The sequence below is a fragment of the Morus notabilis genome, unplaced genomic scaffold, assembly GCF_000414095.1.
Source record: "Morus notabilis unplaced genomic scaffold, ASM41409v2 Scaffold93, whole genome shotgun sequence".
Classification (NCBI taxonomy): Eukaryota; Viridiplantae; Streptophyta; class Magnoliopsida; order Rosales; family Moraceae; genus Morus; species Morus notabilis.
In genome coordinates, this window is record NW_010364330.1 from 347,940 (window position 1) to 367,170 (window position 19,231).

The following is a 19,231-nucleotide window of genomic DNA, read 5'->3' on the forward strand; positions in this document are numbered from 1 at the left end:
AATTTATTTAGAGGGCCAATTTCGGTCGATATATCGTTAGAACGAGAATGTAAAGTGCTGAAAATAAATTAACACACAGATATATATTGGTTCCCCTAACGATTACAAAGTACGTCTACTGTAGGGTCTCGAGAGTTTTACTATGTAATGAAAGTAGTACAATTATAATGTTTTTGTGAGAACTGGAGAAGAATGAGAAGAGAGAGTCTGAGCATAATTTGAAGAATCTAGAATGTCTTAGTCGTTATTCGCATCCTTTATTTATAGGAGATGGTCTTCTAATTTCCTTTTTATTTTGTTTGACTTTCCTTTTCCTTGTGTTTATATTGACTTCTCAGGATATTTCATTTTTACTATTAATCTAATTTTCAGATAATCTTTATGGTCTCTAAGAAATCTCTCGTTAAATATCAGCGGTGGTTCTTATACTTTTTTTATCATCAGTCTTTTTTAATCGTCTTTTGAGTCTTTCTGATTTCCCTGTGATTTCAGTCGATTCAAGTTGATTTTTTTCTTTTAAATGTTATCTACGTGTACGGTTGTGATGGTGATTTTGTCCCTAATATCAGTATTCATGAACGCAACCGAAATCACTCAAACCTGCTACGCCGAAATACCCCGAACTATTGCGCCCAAAACGGTTGAACTGTCTCTGCCCATCACACATCCGCCGCACTAGATTGATGTTGTCTGCAACCGCGTGCACAGATCGTTGTTGTGTCCAGAAATCCGTCATGTCCAGTCCAGCCCTCGTCGCATCATTGAAGCCGTGCAGCATTCCTAGAGTCTCACCCGCTCCACGTCGTTGTTGTTCTCAGACCACTAGATTGAAGAATTGTTGTGAACCATCAAAGTACCCATTTTTTGGTACCCATTGAAATCCTTTTTTTGGTTCAACGTTCTCACTTCATTAAAAGCATTAATCTTGGTTTGTTTTTTTTTCTCTTTTATTACAAGCTTTATTAGCTTTGTTATTTCTTTTTTTTGGTCCATTTTGTTAGTTAGCTTTGTTCTTTGTATTTCTTTTATTCGGAGTGTTCACAAAAAAAAAAAAAAAAAGAAAAAAAAGAAGAAGATAAAAAGAAGAAAAAAGAAAAGAAAAAAAAAAGGCAAAAATGTTGAAAGAAAAAAAAATATTACGAAAAAATGAGTGAACAAAATTTGTTCCCATTGTTGTTCAATCTCAAGGCACTTTTAATGCCGGAATAATTCTCGATGAATCAAACTATGAAGTTTGGTCCTAATTTATGAAGATGCATATTGCCGAGAGGGAGAAACTTTCTTATATTCGTGGAAAAATAAAGCCACCTCTTGAATCAGAAGATGAATACAAAAAGTGGTTGTTGATGTCCATGATTCCAAATATTTATAAAATGGCATATGTGGTTACCTATTGCCTACGAAATATGGATTTCCTTATCAAAGGCTTTTTGTGATGGAAATTATGAATTTCAAGTCTTCACTCTGAATCAGAGGGCATTCCATGCAAAACAAAGTGGAAAAACTCGCTCTATATATTATGGAGAGTTAGACATCATGGTAAAGTGGTTATGAAGGACCCCGATGATGTTGAAGCATACCAGAAGTCCATTGAAAGACTGAGTATTAGATAATGCTTTTGACCAAGTTTGTGAGAGATTCTGCGCAAAGAACCAATCCCAAATTTGAAAGAATGTTATTATTTGGTTTAAAGTGAAGCAATACGTCGTACCACTTTGAGCGGAGAGACAGAAAACTCTGAATTCTCAGTTCGAATCCAAATTGGTCTCTTATAAAACCTGACAAGTCCACCTACAAATGCACTTATGATGTTTTGAACTTGTTGGGTATCCACATTGGTGGGATCCGCAAAACTCAGAAGAAAAACTCTACTTGCTGCAATTGTTGAAACAATGACACAAGATGATGCTGCTAAAGGTGCCTCGGCTTTAAAAGCAGCTACAGACGATTTTTTGTGGTACTCTCACCAAATTGGCTTCAAATCATCTCATTTAGGCAAAGTTAATATGCATTGTTGAAATAACAAATATCTATTATGATTATTTCCAAATTTAGGTGTGAATAGAATAATAAGATTTATTATAGGGCTGTCAATTAGGTGTCAATTACATGTGATTAGTTTCCCTTTATTGCTCTTCTCTATGTACGCATTTATTAGCCTAACAGACATAAATACTCATCGATGATAGGAGCTGAAAATGTCTCGTCATTTTTTATAGAGTAAAAAATAATGGATTATTTTTATAAACGCCTCTAAAGTATGTACACTGTTTTAAAATATTGTCCAATTTTTTAAATGGTTCAAAACTCCCCCATTATATATATATATATGCAATGAGATGTAATTAAGGATTTTATTATTTAATTAATAAAGTAGAAATTTCATTATTTATGTGCTTATATTATTAAATATTTTATGAATATCATTGAAAATTACACGATTAATTATATAACCTTAAATATGGTATATAAGTGTTATATACTAGAGGATAATATTTAAGGATAATAATTGAAATATAAAGTCCATAATGGTTATCGACTAAAGTTCAGAATATTTAATTGATCACATTATTAATACTTATCATTCTCATTCAGAGTGGAACGATCTTATCTGATTGTTGATATGTCGAAATATCAAAGTGAGTGTATTTTACATAATGAGATTATATAAAACTGTGACACATACACAACATGAATTTCTAATACTTTTCTTTAAGTATAGAAATTCTAATTAAGTATATCGATTGTCACGTATAAAATGATCTTAATCCTGAATTATTAAGAAGCTTTGATCATTTCTCTTAAAATAAGTGGCATATATATTGAATTTATGTCATTGACTAATTGTTAATATAAATGTAAAGATTACATCTTTTGAGTCTCATATTTATGTTTCTCCAGGCTACAATTGCTAATAAAAGGGGGAGTTAATTATATATGTCTATTTTACAATGGATGAAAAAGAGAATGTTCACGGGTTGTTATATTTTTGTGTGTAGAAGTCTATAAAATAACATGTAATAACATTTCTATCCTTAGTTAATTACCTTCTAAAATTAATATAATTTCACAACCACCCAATAAAAAAGAATAAATCTGAAATTATATGATATTAGTAACCATAGGACTATAAATTAAAGACATATATGGAGGGTGAAAATGATCATTTGTCTAAATACTTCATTAAGAGGGGTTACCTCATCTTCTAACGAAACCGTTTATAGATCCAAGCCCAGCCCGAAAAGCCCTCTAGCCCAAATTCTATGGGCCTCTATGGGTCCAAAGATGAAACATATACAGCCCTCATTAGCATTACTGCCCAAAGGGTTTTCTAGATTGATGGAGTAAGAAAAAGACAAGAAAAGACCCGAGCTTTTCTTCTTTTCCCGACTCAGTACAGTACCTGGGCAATTCCTTCCTCAACTCGGTGGTTAGGGTGGCATCTTTTGAAAAATAGGCTTAAATTAAGCTCCTTTAAAGCAGTAGGACCCAAAGTAAAAATTTTCAATGGATGGTTCTCTCATTTAATGAAAGTATTTTAATTGAGTCTATCGATGGTCAAAATCTTACGCACTACACATATAGCTTAAAAATATAGTTATTCAGTCATCATGTTTCTACATCCACTTTTGACTGACAAATTGTAAAACTTATTTAATTAACAACAGAGCCAACACACTTAAAAGAACTTCGCCTTCATTTCCACAAACTCTGCATTTATAATCAAATAACTAAAATTCACTTAAAATTTATTAGAGAGGCAAAAACTTATTGATAGTTTTGAGGTATGTGATTGCGGTGTTTCCAACCGGCTTCGAGTGTTTGGCATTGCTGGTGGTAGTGCCAGAAGTGGCGGGATATTCTCATAGGCCGCCTGGGGTGGAGTGCCACTTATTCTTTCTGAGTTTCTCTCTGACTCTGTTATCAACGGCTCCTCATATCGATGACGTTGCATCGGAGGAAGAGAGGAGGCCGGTGTGGTCTGCTTCGGCGCCATATTTGCTTCAACCAATTTTCAAACAATAAAAATTAACAGTCTTAAGACGAATCTCTTATTGTAAAGAGTAATGCATATACTAAACTTTAAATACTAAATTTAGCGTACTAGATTCCTGTTATGTTTGAATGCTATTCAAATTAAGGACATTTCACATTTACGTTATTCCCCTTTTCTTTTTTCTCATTCCTTTCTCAAATAAACAAACTGAATCTTTTAACATAAGATGCAAGTATTACGTGATTCATAGAAACTTAAAAGGCTAAAAAACTAATTCACACCACAAGATAAACAAAGATGCGAAAAATACAAAGAACAAAATGTCGTAATCAATCATAGGTAGTTGGGTGCTCATAAATATTTATTCGAATTTGTGAATCAAAAACTTGATATACAAAAACAATTAAATGGTCAAAGAACTACCCACAAAAGATTGTACCGAACTTTTAACAACTAATTATGCAAGTAATAAATAAACAAACTGAATACTTTAACATATCAAACACATTTTCAGAATTAAGACACATTTACACGATTTTATAATAAACATTCAAAAATAAATGGCACAAAATAAGTCGTATTTCACACCAAGAACACAAAACCAACAACCCAGACACCGAAATAAAAACATATAACAAACAGAGAAACCTCACAGTGAGGAGTGAGGAGTGTCGGAAGGCAAAAATCGACAGGTGGTGAGGGCGGAGATGTTACCTTCACGGTTGGTCTGACTTCACCGGAGTAAGGAGGTTACTTTTCAGACCGTAGAGACGGCAGATGGCCGAAGAGGTGGCGGGGGGTTGGAGAGGCGGTAGAAGAAGAGCCGGTGAAAGAAGGCGGAAGGCAAGGTTTTTTTTTTTTAGTTTTTCGCGTTGTTCGGTCGTTTGAAGAAGGAGAAGGAATGAAAGGAGTGAGGAGGTTACTTTTGACGCCGGAGAGACGCAGAAGGCCGCAGAACCGGTGGAAGAAGCGCCGTGGAAAGGTGAAAGGCAACCGTTCAGTCGTTTGAAGAAGGAAGGAGAAGGTCGGTTCAAATGGATTTTTTAACTCTCTCTTTTCGCGTTTTCGATACTCGGATCTCCGATTCCTTTCTTCAATAATGGCTACTGCTTCTGGTGCGTCAAATTCTTCACCAGCTCCAATTTCTCGAATATTGCCTTTGCAATTGCTTTAGTTTTCCCCTAGGAGAACTAAAAATTTCCCAACAGATATGTATAATTATGGAGAATCGTCAACTTTCTTTAGTACATTGATAATATGAAGGGCAGAAATTGTTTTTACTTTCAAAATAATTATCAATATGATTTTTTTTCTTTTGATGATTCATGTGCCTGTAACTTTGAATTCCAGTTTTTTTTTTTTTTTTTTTTTTTTTTTTTTTTTTTTTTTTTTTGTTGGTTTCTTATACTCTATAGGGCATTGTTCATTTTATTGCTATATATGTGTTTTTTTTTTTTCCTTTTTTTGGGATTAATTTTAGCAGTCATATAAGGTTGAAATCAAGGGACAATCACAATATGAGGAATTGCAATAATTCCTTTGCATTTGGGTACAATGTGATTGAGTTTTGGATAACTCATGAAATTAGGCCCATTTGGTTCATAGATTTGAACAAAAAAAGTTGAAACATAAATTTAAATTTTGTGAGAGAAACCACTTTAGCAAAAAGGTTTGAAAAGTAGTTCAACTTATGAAACAAATGCATGGTAGAGTTGTCATTTTTTTCATAATAATGTCGTGGTTTGCAGTGGCATTCAAATCCAGGGAGGTCCATAGGAAGCAGCTCGAATTGGAGGAAGCGTGCAAAGCCGGGCTCGCACCTGCCGAGGTTGATGAAGATGGGAAAGAGATTAATCCCCACATTCCTCAGTACGTCTTCTGCGCCTTGCTATCTTAACGCACAGAGGCTGGTAGTAAGTAAATCGTCGGCGGACATCTGAGATTGCCAATTCAACTCTCGGAGACTCTGATGATGCCAATGCTGTATATTCATGTACTGTATTTCTTTTGTTTTGTTTCTGCTTTAGAGCTTGAAACATCAAAGGAAGTGGAAATCAGATCCGAACTATACGAAATCTTGGTATGATAGAGGGGCCAAAATATTTCACGCTGATAAATACAGGAAGGGAGCTTGTGAGAAGTAAGTCGATCGCCTTTACATTGCTTTTTAGTATTTCTTTATTGTTGAGTAAGCATATACTACATTACTGATTTTGTTTAATGTGACGGATATACTATAAAACACAGCCATTTTTGGTGAGTAGAATTCTCTTACTCTACCAAACACCATATCTTTGTAAGAAAGTGCCACGCCTTTATGCAATACGTAATTGTAAATTGCATCTTTGAAAGATTCTTTCTTGGAACCTTTGAAAGAGAGGAAAGAACAGGTTGTATCTCCTACTAATATCTGGGTCATGAACTAGGTTGTGTCTAGTTTTATGGTTAATTTAAGTTGACTCGTGGGACATTATCTTTAATATGGAATTTCTCTTGAGCCTTCTTTTGCCCCCACGTTGATTATGTTGGCTGTTAGTGAATTAAGGAGAGTTCTATTTATTTCCTTATTGATTGAAAATCAAGTCATATTGTTTCATTTATTTCCGTCTCAAGCTGAACTGTTGTATAAGAACTATAAGGTCATTAAGGAGAAGTTGAAGTCACAAATGAAAGAGACTATAATGAAGAAGTATAGGGTAATGCTGCAAGTGGTGAAGAACTTCCAAGGGAGCTTCTCTTTGGACAAAGTGAGAGAGAAGTTGAATATGACCGTGCAGGCTGAATTATTAAAGGCCTGGTACGTTTTTACACTCTTAGTTTAGTATCCATATTCCTTTTCTTTTTTGCTTCTGTGTTGTATTTGTTTGTAGAAATCAGAATTTTATTCCAACTTTATGCATTAGTTCCAACTTGTCAGGGTTTGATTTATTCTAAAATGGTACTCATTCCTTAGACTATTCATTTCTGCATTGTAAGACTTGTCAAGAATTTTAATGTCTTTTTATTCTTTTCAATCTGTTTGTACTATGTGATAAACTTGCTGGAATTCGTCAAATGCCTTTTTTTAAAGACAGGTGTGCACATCTAAGTTAAGATGTAGGATTTCTCTTAGAAGGTTGCGAAAGTGGAGGAAATTGGATATTGTGTGTGTCTCTCTCTAGTTTTGGCTCTCACTGTTGGTCGTTGTACCTTAATACGTCCCCCCCACCCCCACAAACAGAAAAAACAAAAAGGAACCGTATAAAATGTGTAATGTGCTGAAAAGTTCAATTTATAGACAGATTAGTTTAAAACTATATCACTGTCTGCCCATCTTCCAGTATCGGATTTTTCGGATTTTCTTATGGAGTCGAGATCGTGTTCATGAAATCTTTTAAAGATGAATGTTTTTCTATATTGGTGTGATTGTTAATCCAGCTGAGTGTTAATATCTTATGTTTTCTTTGTTCTTTTTCATTTTTTGGTTTTCAAAGGAGACATCCCTTCCGAGAAGCAAATATGAAGAAGACGTTTACATCAATAACCATACTAGTGTTTGGGGCTCATGGTGGAAAGATCATCAGTGGGGCTACAAGTGCTGTAAGCAGACAATACAGAACAACTATTGCACGGGTTTGGCCGGAACTGAGGCAGCCGAAGCGGCAGCAGACTTGATGAAAGCTAATACTGCTCGTAAAGCACCATCTGAAGGTCCATATTTCTGGAACTTTAATACTTCCCCTATTAAGTTGGTACCTGTAAACCAATGTTTTCCATTTAAATGCTACTTTTTTGTTTATGTCATTGAAACCGTAGTCCATAGATGATACTAATCTGATTCAATCCGTACAATTTTGATGCAGATAAACCAGCTCCAACCGAGGAGAAAAATCTTGCCACATGGGGAACTGATGTTCCTGATGACTTGGTCCTTGACCAGAAGAAAATTGCTGAAGCCCTTAAAAAAATGAATTTGCGGGCTTAACATATTCACATTAATTAAAAAATTGGGCAGATTACATCCTAATACCCTGTGTTTTATGGAAATGGTGGATTGGTACCTCCTTGTTTCGATATACCTAATAGGTACCTCAAACTTTTAGAAACTATCATTTGGGTACCATGTGCTCTATTTTTGGGACTTGAAATGTTTTTTATGCCCTTTTTATCATTTTTATTAATTACTCCCAAATTACTTTAGAAATAGTTTTAAAAAATGTCAGGTAGTTATTCACGTGTCCAATGGGAGACAAAATAATCACCAATACTTTTTACCTTTTTTAAGTAATTTCGGAGTAATGAAACAAATGACATAAATAGCATTTCAAGTCTTAAAAATCAGGGCACATGGTCCCCTGATGGAATTTTTAAAAGTTCAAGGTACTTATTTGTATCTTGCAAACATGAAGGTAACAATCCACTATTTCAATGAAACACAAGGTGGCAGTATGTAATTATTAACTTAAGCTCCTCTAAATCTATCTTACCATTTTCTTATTCTCTCTTTTGTTTTTTCCACTTTTTCCTTTTTTTGGGTGGTTACTCACATGCGTTTTGTTTGGCTAGGAGAATGAAAGAAAGAAGGTACAGAAGGATGAAAGAAAACGCAAGTATAATGTCAAATGGAACGACGAGGTATTAGTATTATTATTATTTTATTATTATTGTTATTATTATTATATTAAGCTTTTACATGTTCAATATTGACTGTACAAATTATCTCCCTCTCCTTTTCATGATGTTCTTAAATATTTTATATGCTATGCCTTCTCTAGGTAACTGCTGAAGAAATGGAGGCATGATCCATCATGACGATCCCGTGAAAGATTTTTTGCACTGATTTTGGCCATTGTCTTTCAACTAGAGGCTGCAGGTTCTATTAAACTGGGACTCTTTTTTCCTAACATAAAAGAAAAAAAAAAGAGAATTCCTTCAAACTTGTTGATATTTTTGCCACTTTGTGCATATCCATTTGGACATTGAAACCATTGAGGATGCTGTTCAGCTGTATTGTTTGTTACTGCGTGCTAATAAAACTTTTTCTCCTTTTGTTTTTATTGCTCAGTTATTGCAACTGACTATAAGTTGTGGCGCGAAAGCAAAGGAAGACTAAAATGATGCAAGGCTAGTTGCATTCTTTGTTGCAAGATTGGAGTTGTTATGTTGGTTTGTTTGATAAACTCATATCACACTATTAACGTGTTAATTACTTAAGGAATCAAAATATGGTTTGATTGGCAAGTTTGTGATGGGTAAGCTTGTACTAGGTACTCAAGTGTTGGCAGATATATGGGAGGAATAGAGCTTAAGATTTGAACTACTATATGAAACCAATTACTATATGGTTTGATTGTCAAGTTTTGGACTCCTCCTCCTCTTCCTCTCTTTGCCTTAGTTCCCTCCTCTGTCGTCAATCCTTGTCGTGCAATGTCTGACCATCTCTGGTGAGAAACAAGCTCACAATCCTTGTCGTGCAATGTCTGACCATCTCTGGTGAGAAACAAGCTCACAATCCTTGTCGTGCAATGTCTGACCATCTCTGGTGAGAAACAAGCTCACAATCCTTGTCGTGCAATGTCTGACCATCTCTGGTGAGAAACAAGCTCACAGATCTAACATCCACAATGTCAGTGCCATGTTGAACATCACGAATCAGTCTGGTCGGGATGGCGGTCAAAACGTGCGATGACCTTGTGTCGGAGATTGAGGAGCTTCTTGCGTGTTGCAGACGCCGAGAGAAAGTGGAATTTTGGGAATTTAGTTTCCAATTTTGGGGAATTCCTCCTCTTCCTCTCTTTGCCTTAGTTCGCTCCTCTGTCGTTGATCCTTGTCGTGCAATGTCTGACCATCTTTGGCGAGAAACAAGCTCACAGATCTAACATCCACAATGTCGGTGCCATGTTGAACATCACGAATCGGTCTGGTTGAGATGGAGGTCAAAACGTGTGATGACCTTGTGACAGAGATTGAGGAGCTTCTCGCGTGTTGAAGACGGCGAGAGAAAGCGGAATTTTGGGAATTTAGTTTCCAATTTTGGGGAATTTGTAGTGTTTTCATAGTAGCTATAATCAAACATAAGGCTAAAATATGAAAATCAAATTCAAATCATAAAAATTTGCTATTTACTAACTAGATAAAATAATTATGTTATTTACAAACCTAAAGTTTAGGAAATATGCTATATGCAACAATATAGGTATTTTAATTGATGGTGGTATGATATTGTTGGAGGGACACAAAATGAGATATGAAAAACATGACTCATGAGCTGAATTGAAATTAGGCTGTGTAACTATTAAAGTCCTAGATCACTTTGATGTGAAATTAGGTTTACATTTTCAAAAATCAATATATCTAAATTCCAAGTCTTTAAGGGCCTGTTTAGAAGTTGTATTTGAACCATTATTTGGGTTTTGATTCAATTTCTTTTTTAGAGAACTATTGACAGGAATTTTTTTAATTCAAATTCTTTATAAGAGGAAAATACTGTATCAGAATCATGGTTTGAGTTTTAAGTATATGTACCAAACATTCCTTAAATGAGGATTATGCCTCATGCTAGAGGCTTGTTCTTAGCAAGAATCATGTTCGATACATGAGCCCTAAGACAATCTTGAGAAACAAAGGTGAGAGAGATATTTATTCCTTGAGAAAATCAGGTAAATGGTTGCTTTTTTACCGCCTTTTTCAATAAATTGCCAAACTTTTTATTTTTGAACAAATAACCAAACTTTTTTTATTTTAGCAAAATGGCCTTTTTTTTCCGGTAATTAATTAGTGATTGATTGATTTATTATTATAATTTATCAAGAATATATCATTAATACACATGTTATTTTGTTGATTGAAATTAATTAATTATTAATTCATTTCAGTTACTTATTAACTGATATAAATTAATATGAAAATTCATTGAGTAAATTAGTGATAAAACTTAAACTAATCAGTGATTGACTGTTGAGTTAATCAATGATAAACTAGTCAATTAGTTATTGACTACTAAGTTAATCAATGACATGAGGGAAACGACCATTTTACTAGTTTTGTAAAACTTCTATTAATTTTTTTTTAAATCCTTAGAAAAGGGCCATCTATGTTGTTATCCCTTATTCCTTTAGCCATGCATTTGACAAGCGGATCGACAAATGTCATGGGTAGTAAAACTGTTACAAAATCTGCCATAGAGGAAAAACTACGAACTTCTGTCTGTATTTCCCATTTTCTCTCAGCCCCAATTCCCTGCATGTCAGTTTCAAATTTAGGTCAATCGCTTCTCTCTCACGCCTCTCCTACGGCCTTCCTCTTTATCTTCTCTCTCTCCCCATCTCTTCTTTGCAACCCACAACAAGACCGACCCCTTACGCCACTGTTGAACCCCAAGCTCTTTGTCCCCGACGTGGTTGTTCAAGGATGGCAATACTGTGTACATCTCCTTCATTGCCATACAGATCTCGTCCGAGCTTCGAAGATCATGTCGTGGAGATTTGTTCGACAATCATTAGGAGAAGCGATATTTTTTTCATTCCTTCATCGACAGGAGTGCACGAATCTGGACTCCGGCACGAAGATCTTCAATGTCGTGGATATCTTCCACAAGCTGCGTCATTGCTACATCTATAATGAGATTGTTCTCTGACGGCTGGACATATTTTTCTTTTTAATTTTTGTTTGGATTTGTGGATTTTGTGAATTTTTTGTGCTTCTCTGTGTATTTTTTGTGATATTTTTTGAATTTTAAGGGTCCGTTTAGTTGGTTAATTCGAGTTGAGATGTGACTTTATGTGAGAGCTTTTTACTGTAGTAAAAAAGTTAGAAGTGATTGTTTATAAGAGCTTTTTACTGTAGCAAAACTCAAATCGGTGAAATAAACGGGGGTTTAAGTATTATGGTGATTACGACGACTAAACTACCGCCAATATCGGCGGTTGTCAGTCAGATACAGATGAATATCTTGCCCAAATCCTGGTATTGTTGTTAGATACTTGCTAGTATTTTAGTCGGATACTGGTATTGATGATGGATACTAACCGGTATCCTAAGGGTATATTTGGTTTTCCAAATGTAATATGATGTCATGGTGGTATTTTTTTGCAGAACTTTTTTTCTCTAAGCATATATCAATTCAAGCCTAATTTTTGTGGTATTTTTGTAAAGTCCCAAGGCGAGATGGGTTAGGCATCTCTAATTTGGAATAAGTTGAGCCCAATATCTTGAAGAAAAAAAAAAAAAAATATAATAGTATATAGTATATAGTAGATTTTCTAAACTTAAAGGACTATAAATAACATAATTATTTTACCTAGTTAGTAAATAACAGATTCTTAAAAATATAATTTTTTTTTCAATTTACTCTTATAATTAATTACAATATTAAAACCCTAAAAAATCCCAAAAATTTGAAGCCTAAATATCTAAAAAATCTCTATCTCTCTTTTCTTGTACTTCTCTCTTCTATCCTTTCTTGCTTGCGAACGTGAGTTAGCACTGGAGATCTCGAGTTGGGATGTCTTCTGCAAATGGCGCCTCCGTCACCGGACTTAACGAAGGTATGCAGGGGTCGGAGAGTGAGACGAAAGAGAAAGAGAGGCTGAGCATAGATAGAGGAGAGAGAAAGAGGAAGTGGGAGAGAGAAAGATATGGAGAATCAAGGAGATTTTTTTTTTTTTAAATAAGGGTATTTTTGATATTATAAAATGTTTGTTTTGTTCAAATCTGTTATTTACTAAATCTTATTTTAAAATATGCTATTAATTTTAGAGAAATCGTAGTAAATAATAGATTTTGAAACTAAATTAAGTATCTAGCAAAATTTTAAAATTATTTGAAGTAAATAGCAATTTACCACGTAAAGGTTTATTTACGACAGGTAAAGAATAAGTTGTGGTTAGAAATCTTTATTTATATGCAAAAAATTCTTTTTATCAATCGTGTAAAAAAAAAAAACTGTGAAAAAAATTCTTTTTACTAGTCGTAAATGAAGTATTTATGTAGTAAATTGTTATTTATTTTAAATAGTTTTAAAGTCAGCTATTTACTTAATTTAGTTTAATAAATCTGGTATTTGCTTCGTTTTAAAACAAAGGGCCTAATATCAATTTAGAGTCGCGGATGTCAAACTTTTTTTTAAAGAGAAAATTGCATAATTTATCTTTAAGAGTGCATGAGTTTGAATTTTTCTCATTCATTATTGATTAATACCATTTTGTAAGTTTAGTTATTTGATGAAAAAGGTTATTAATCAAGAGTAAATTATAAAAATATCTTAACCCATACACTTTTAAAGGGTATTTGTCTATTTTTTCTAACTTTAAATTCTAGGAGATATAACATTTCTAGAAGATAAATTCTAGTCTATAGGTCCACTCAACAGACGACACTGCATGTTCCATCGATCATGATAAAGGGATTCATATCAAATGGTTCATATTGTGTAAGGTAATTGGATATCGTTAAATTTTTTATTATTTATTATTATTATTTTTTTGGGTTGTACCACTTACAAAGACTTCGTAAGTGTCATCCAATTTAAATCGTAAAATTGAGGTCAATGGCAACTATGGTGGGGTGTTCTCACTGTAGAGATCATTGATTAACAACCAAAATATAAACCCAAAAATTTAAGCATCGACTTTAGACAATCGTGGTTCGAGCGTACACAACAATATGCGACAAATCTCACATAAGTTTACATACAACTGATTAACTACAAATTCTCACACACAACCAGTCACACACACGAAGTAACCATACTCCCTGTACCTTCTCATAACCTTTCTTTAATTAATTTAATCACTCAACAAATTAAATTTCAAACACATGAAACACACAAAGGAGGAAATTAAAAAGAATTCCAACCCCTATGCTTCTCATATATAGTTTCCTATGTTCCGTGATCACCAAAACTAAAAAACATGTAGTATTATAATAATAATAATAATAATAATAATAATAATAATAATAATAATAATAATAATAATCACGAATAGAAGAAAAGATCAGACATACTTAGGTGCTTCGAGCCAACATCTCCTCGAAATCAACAAGGGACTTCTCCTTCTGAAGCCTCATGTCTTGCCTTACCTTGTAGATGAACTCCTCAGCCCTCTCGTCCACACATCGCAGCTGCGGCGACGCCGCCACCACCGCCTTCCAAGCGTCCTCAACACTGTAAATACTCTCAGTCCTCTGCAAATCCCTCTCATCGTGATCACGATCATTATTATATTCATAATGAACTTGATCAACCGCTTTTTTACCTTCTTTAATAATAATAATAATATTATTATTATTATCAGCGCTCGTCCCTGCTTCTGCATGCATGGTATTACAATCACGTAGAATATTTTTATTTTTTGTAGTAGTAGTGGTGGTTCCCTCAAAGAGCTCGTCTATGTGTATAGCCGCGAAACTCTTGTAAAGAGGTGATTTGTTTTTGTTTTGGTAGTAGTATTGGCGGCTACAATAGTGGTTATTGGTGTTGTGATAACTCCGACGAGAGTTCGAAATCGGACGGAGTTTGGCAGGAAGAAAGGAGCGGAAGGAAATGAGGAGGCGATGAGTGGCGGCTCTAATGGCCTTTGGGAGGGTGTTTTTGATAAGTTTTCTGAGATGTGGTTGTATTTTGGTTACGAAGCTCTTCCACGCCTTCTTAGCAGGCGAAAGCTTCTTAATCGCTAGGCTCCAACGGGACATTAAACTGATGGGCTTTGCTCAAATTCTTGTTTGGTTGGAGAGAAAAGAGAGTTTTGGAGTTTTAAGGAAGAATATTGGTCTATAATATATGTTGATCTTATTGTAATATTTGTGTGAGAATATAGGTTTCTTCTTTGCTCGTGATATGTTGGCCGGTGCCGGTGATATGTACAAATTATATAAGTGCTTAAAATTGCATAAACAAGAAAAAGAAAAGTGAGAGAGCTTAGCTTGTTGATGAGAGGGAATGGCAAATGAGTAATTTGAATTAATTAATTATGAGTTTTTGGTGGTCAAAGAATGTCAGATTATCACTTTCGGCAGCGTTGGGGCTGGGAAGACAGCGAAACTTGGGTTCTAAGTTTTTGGTCATGACGAGAGAGAAGTTATGTCATATATTTTGGTGGTGGGGTCCGATTGATTCCCACATTCAATTGTACATTTCTTGTGTCAATGTATAAGTAACAGCAATTTTTTTTTTTTTTTTTTTAAATGAAGAGAAGAAAGAGGAAAGAAAAGGATAAAAGCAGACATGAACTGAACATTATAGAGCTTCAAAAAAAAAAAAAAAAAAAAAAAAAAAAAAAAAGAGAAAAAAAAAAAAAAATATAAATCACAAAAAAAAAAAAAAAAAAAGAAAACCTGCCATATATGACTCTAACTTATGACTAACCATATGTACACCTAACTGATGGTCAAAGAGAAAACATAAAATTATGGATAATATGTACAATAGTTTTTTATAGTTATCTTTTTCAGGAGTTATATTTTGCTTCAATGAAATAATTGTGTCCGAACATATTCAATCTAGTTGACAAAGCATTCCGCAGTTACATCAAGATTGGAAATCCTTTGTCCCAACGTCTACCTCCTTTATTGTATCGCAAATAGATATTTGCCACATTATCAAAAATTTTAAATTGAAAAGCCATTCGATTAATTTAATTTCGATAATGTGGCAAAATCTTATTAATTTGTAGGGCACACGAAAGGAGACAGACTCTAGGTACAACTAATTTCAACTATAAGATATAGGCTGTGTTTGGATTTCTTTTTGTTTCTATTTTTCACGTTTTTTGAGAAAAAAAAATGAAAATGAGAGAGAAATGACATTTGGCATAATTAAAAATAAAAAACGAAAATGAAAACGATTTTTTGGTTTAGTGTAAAATGAGAGAGAAATGAAAAATGACCTTTAGTTATTTTTTTCATTTTTTATTTCTGTTTTCTCCCCTCTTGAGTAGAGAGAGACGTTAATGGATTTTTTTTTTACTGAAAATAATCTTTTAATAAAATTATCAAACGCATTTTCAAAAATAATTTATGTCTGAGATTAAAAAAATTTTCATTTCTATTTTCATACAAAAAATAAAATCATTTTAAAACGAATTCTAAATGCACCCATAATACTTCTTTAACTTGATTTCTTTCTTTTCAAACGATCTTGACAACTTTATTTGGGCACTTTGTGTGGACTATATGGTTGGCAAGGCAGTTGCCTTTCCACCTTGTAAAGATATATTTATGAAAACTACTTTTTCACTTTTGTTTTTTCTTTTTCTCCCAACTTGAAAAAAAAAAAAAAAGCAACTAGCGCCGGTTCTAATTTGCTTTCCAGATCATTAATTTATTTTTAAAATATAAAGAGAACCTTTTATAAACCTGAAAAATGAAAGTTTACGACCAGAAAGTCATTTCTACATATAGAATCAAATTAAGGCTCCAATCTCTCTCTCTCTCTCTCTCTGTACGTGTACGTGTACGTGTACGTGTATGTGTATTTTCTATTAGTTCTAGACTTCTAGTTACCTTTCCCTTACTTTTGGACGTTAGTTATAAAAAGTACTGCAGACGTACATATAACATTCTATTCTGTTCCTAATTAATATGATTGGTGAATTGATCAGATATAATTGTTTTTCTATACGTCAATTTCAGCTCTTTCACCTATATTTATAGGTACATATATAGGGCAGTTGTATAATGTTTTTTGTCAAGAAACATATACACGTGTCATAAGGGCAAAGATAAGCAATTCTTAATAATTAATTAACAAGTTAATGAATTAATTGTTGTCGGTGGATTTCTGTCAACTAAGAATTAATTTTTTGAGAACACTCGCAGTAATCTCTCACAGATTGATTAAGGATTAATGCTGCAGATTAATAGAGAGAATACAAGAATTTATAGTGGTTCGGTAAGATTTCTTGGCATAGTCCACTTGTGGATGCACTAATACTTTGTTGAAAACAATTTTTTTTTTTTTTTTGGATAGTTCAATAGTGCATAAAAAACTTAATGAATTTCCATGGCTCTATTTATAGGCCTTGTACACATGAGAGATTTCCTCTGCATTTTCCGAGGAGATCATCCTCTATCCCTTAATTTTGGGATTTGGCAGTTGTATTTCCATGATTACAGCTTCCCAGTCAGGCGAACCACTCTTACCAGCTACCTGATTTTCTGACTTCGACAGTAGTAGTTGATACTGTAACACCCTGAAGAATTAATTGAGATTAATTAAGGTAATTGAGATTATTAGTGTGGCCAATCCGGATTATTAATTGAGTTTAATTAATAAATGTTTCTGACACGTGTGAGTTTAAATAGTTCCAAGGTATTTAAATTATTCTCAGTAATTTGTTTTAAACCAGAAGTGTGTATGGGCGCATTTCTGGACTGCCCTTTTAAAATATTGTACATATGTCATTTTCTTTTCTTTTCTTTTTCTTTTCCTTTCTTTTTCTTTTCTTTTCTTTTTCCTTTCTTTTTCCCTTCCTTTCCCGTGCGTCTCTCTCCCTCACTCTCTCTCTCACTCTCCCGTGCTCTCTCTCACTCACTCTCTCTCTCATTTTTGTCCCAAATCAAACGGATCTTGAACCAAGGAAAGATTTAAAGAAGTTTTGAACGTCAAGAGAAGGATTCGAGGTAAGATTACTGAAAGAACCTCTCTTGAATCTTACGTTTTCGGATTTCAAAACCCATTTTTGGTTCAAACCGGATTTTGATGGTTTTTGAGTAAAACTAGAGTAGAAATTGGAGATCTTGGGTTCTTTGGACTTGTTTTAGGACCTAGAACCCAGATCTAGTGGTTTGGACATTGCTCCTTAGAAAGATGAATACCATGCCTAGAAGGCAAATTCCCTTTCTTGGAGTTTTGCATCGAATACCTAGACAACACTTTGTCTATATAAGATGCTTGTGACAACGCCAAAAGCAAACTCTTGCGATCTCGAATAATCTTAATCCCAAGAACATAGCTTGCCTCTCCTAAATCTTTCATTTGGAATTGGTTGGCTAATCACTCCTTTACATCTGTCATCAATCCACATCATTCCCAATGAGTAGGATGTTATCGACGTAAAGAATTAAGAAGACCACCTTCTTTTCTTTCTTGTACTTGTAGACACATGGTTCATCAATATTTTGATCAAATCCATAAGACTCTATAGCCTCATCAAACCTAATGTTCCATGATCTAGAAGCCTGCTTCAGTCCATAAATGGACCTTTGCAGTTTGCAGACTTTCTGCTTTTGGCCTTCCTCTATGTAACCCTCTGGCTGTTCCATATAGATGGTTTCCTCAAGGTAGCCATTCAAAAAAGCTGTCTTGACATCCATCTGCCATATCTCATAGTCAAAATATGCTGCAATGGCTAGGAGTATCCGGATGGATTTAAGCATAGCTACTGGCGAGAAAGGTTCCTCATAGTCAACTCCCTCATTTTGGCTATAACCCTTAGCCACTAGCCTTCCTTCATAAGTCTCTATTTTTTCATCTACTCATCTCTTTCTCTTGTATATCCACTTGCATCCAATGGGTTTTACCCCTTCGGGTAGATCTACAAGTTGCCAGACCGAGTTAGAGTACATAGACTCCATCTCGAGTTTCATAGCTGCTTGCCATTCTTCCTTATCAGAATCATCCATTGCATCCTTAAAGGTCGATGGATCCTCCTTACCGTCATCATCAGTGACGATTTGGGCTTCCCCGGTATACCGGTTGGATAACATGTTTACCCTCCCACTACGACGAGGTGCCTTAGGAGTCTGATTAGGAACTGTGGTCTTTTTTCTGAGTGGTTCGACAACTCTTGTCGGTTGTGGTCCAATCTCATCGGAAAGTAACTCTTCTAATACTATCTTACTTCTGGGCTTAAAATCTATCATATAGTCATGCTCCAGAAATGTGGCATTTGTCGATACAAACACCTTTTGATCTTCAGGACTATAAAAGAAACCTCCCTTTGTCACATCAGGATATCCTACAAACATACATACTTCTGACTTGGGCTCCAACTTCCCAGTCTTTCCCTTCAGCACATGTGCTGGACACCCCCATATGCGCACGTGTCTCAAACTAGGTTTTCGACCGCACCACAACTCTAAGGGTGTTGTAGGTACAGACTTAGATGGTACTCTATTCAGAATGTAGGCAGCTGTTTTTAGGGCATAACCCCAGAATGAAGTAGGCAGTGAAGAATAACTCAACATTGATCTTATCATGTCAAGCAAAGTCTGATTTCTCCTTTCGGCTACACCATTATGCTGTGGTGTACCGGG

General features: G+C 34.5%; 1 protein-coding gene and 1 pseudogene across 1 annotated transcript; one reads left to right on the forward strand and one right to left on the reverse strand.

The window, feature by feature from the left end:
- The first annotated feature begins 6,511 nt into the window (after positions 1-6,511).
- LOC21404291 lies at positions 6,512-7,973 on the forward strand (annotated as a pseudogene).
- A 6,008-nt stretch (positions 7,974-13,981) lies between these two features.
- Positions 13,982-14,856, reverse strand: LOC21404293. The gene has a single exon (XM_010106446.2). It carries the CDS (start codon positions 14,666-14,668, stop codon positions 13,982-13,984), a length of 687 nt encoding a protein of 228 aa, XP_010104748.1. The 5' UTR covers positions 14,669-14,856.
- Between the last annotated feature and the right edge of the window lie 4,375 nt (positions 14,857-19,231).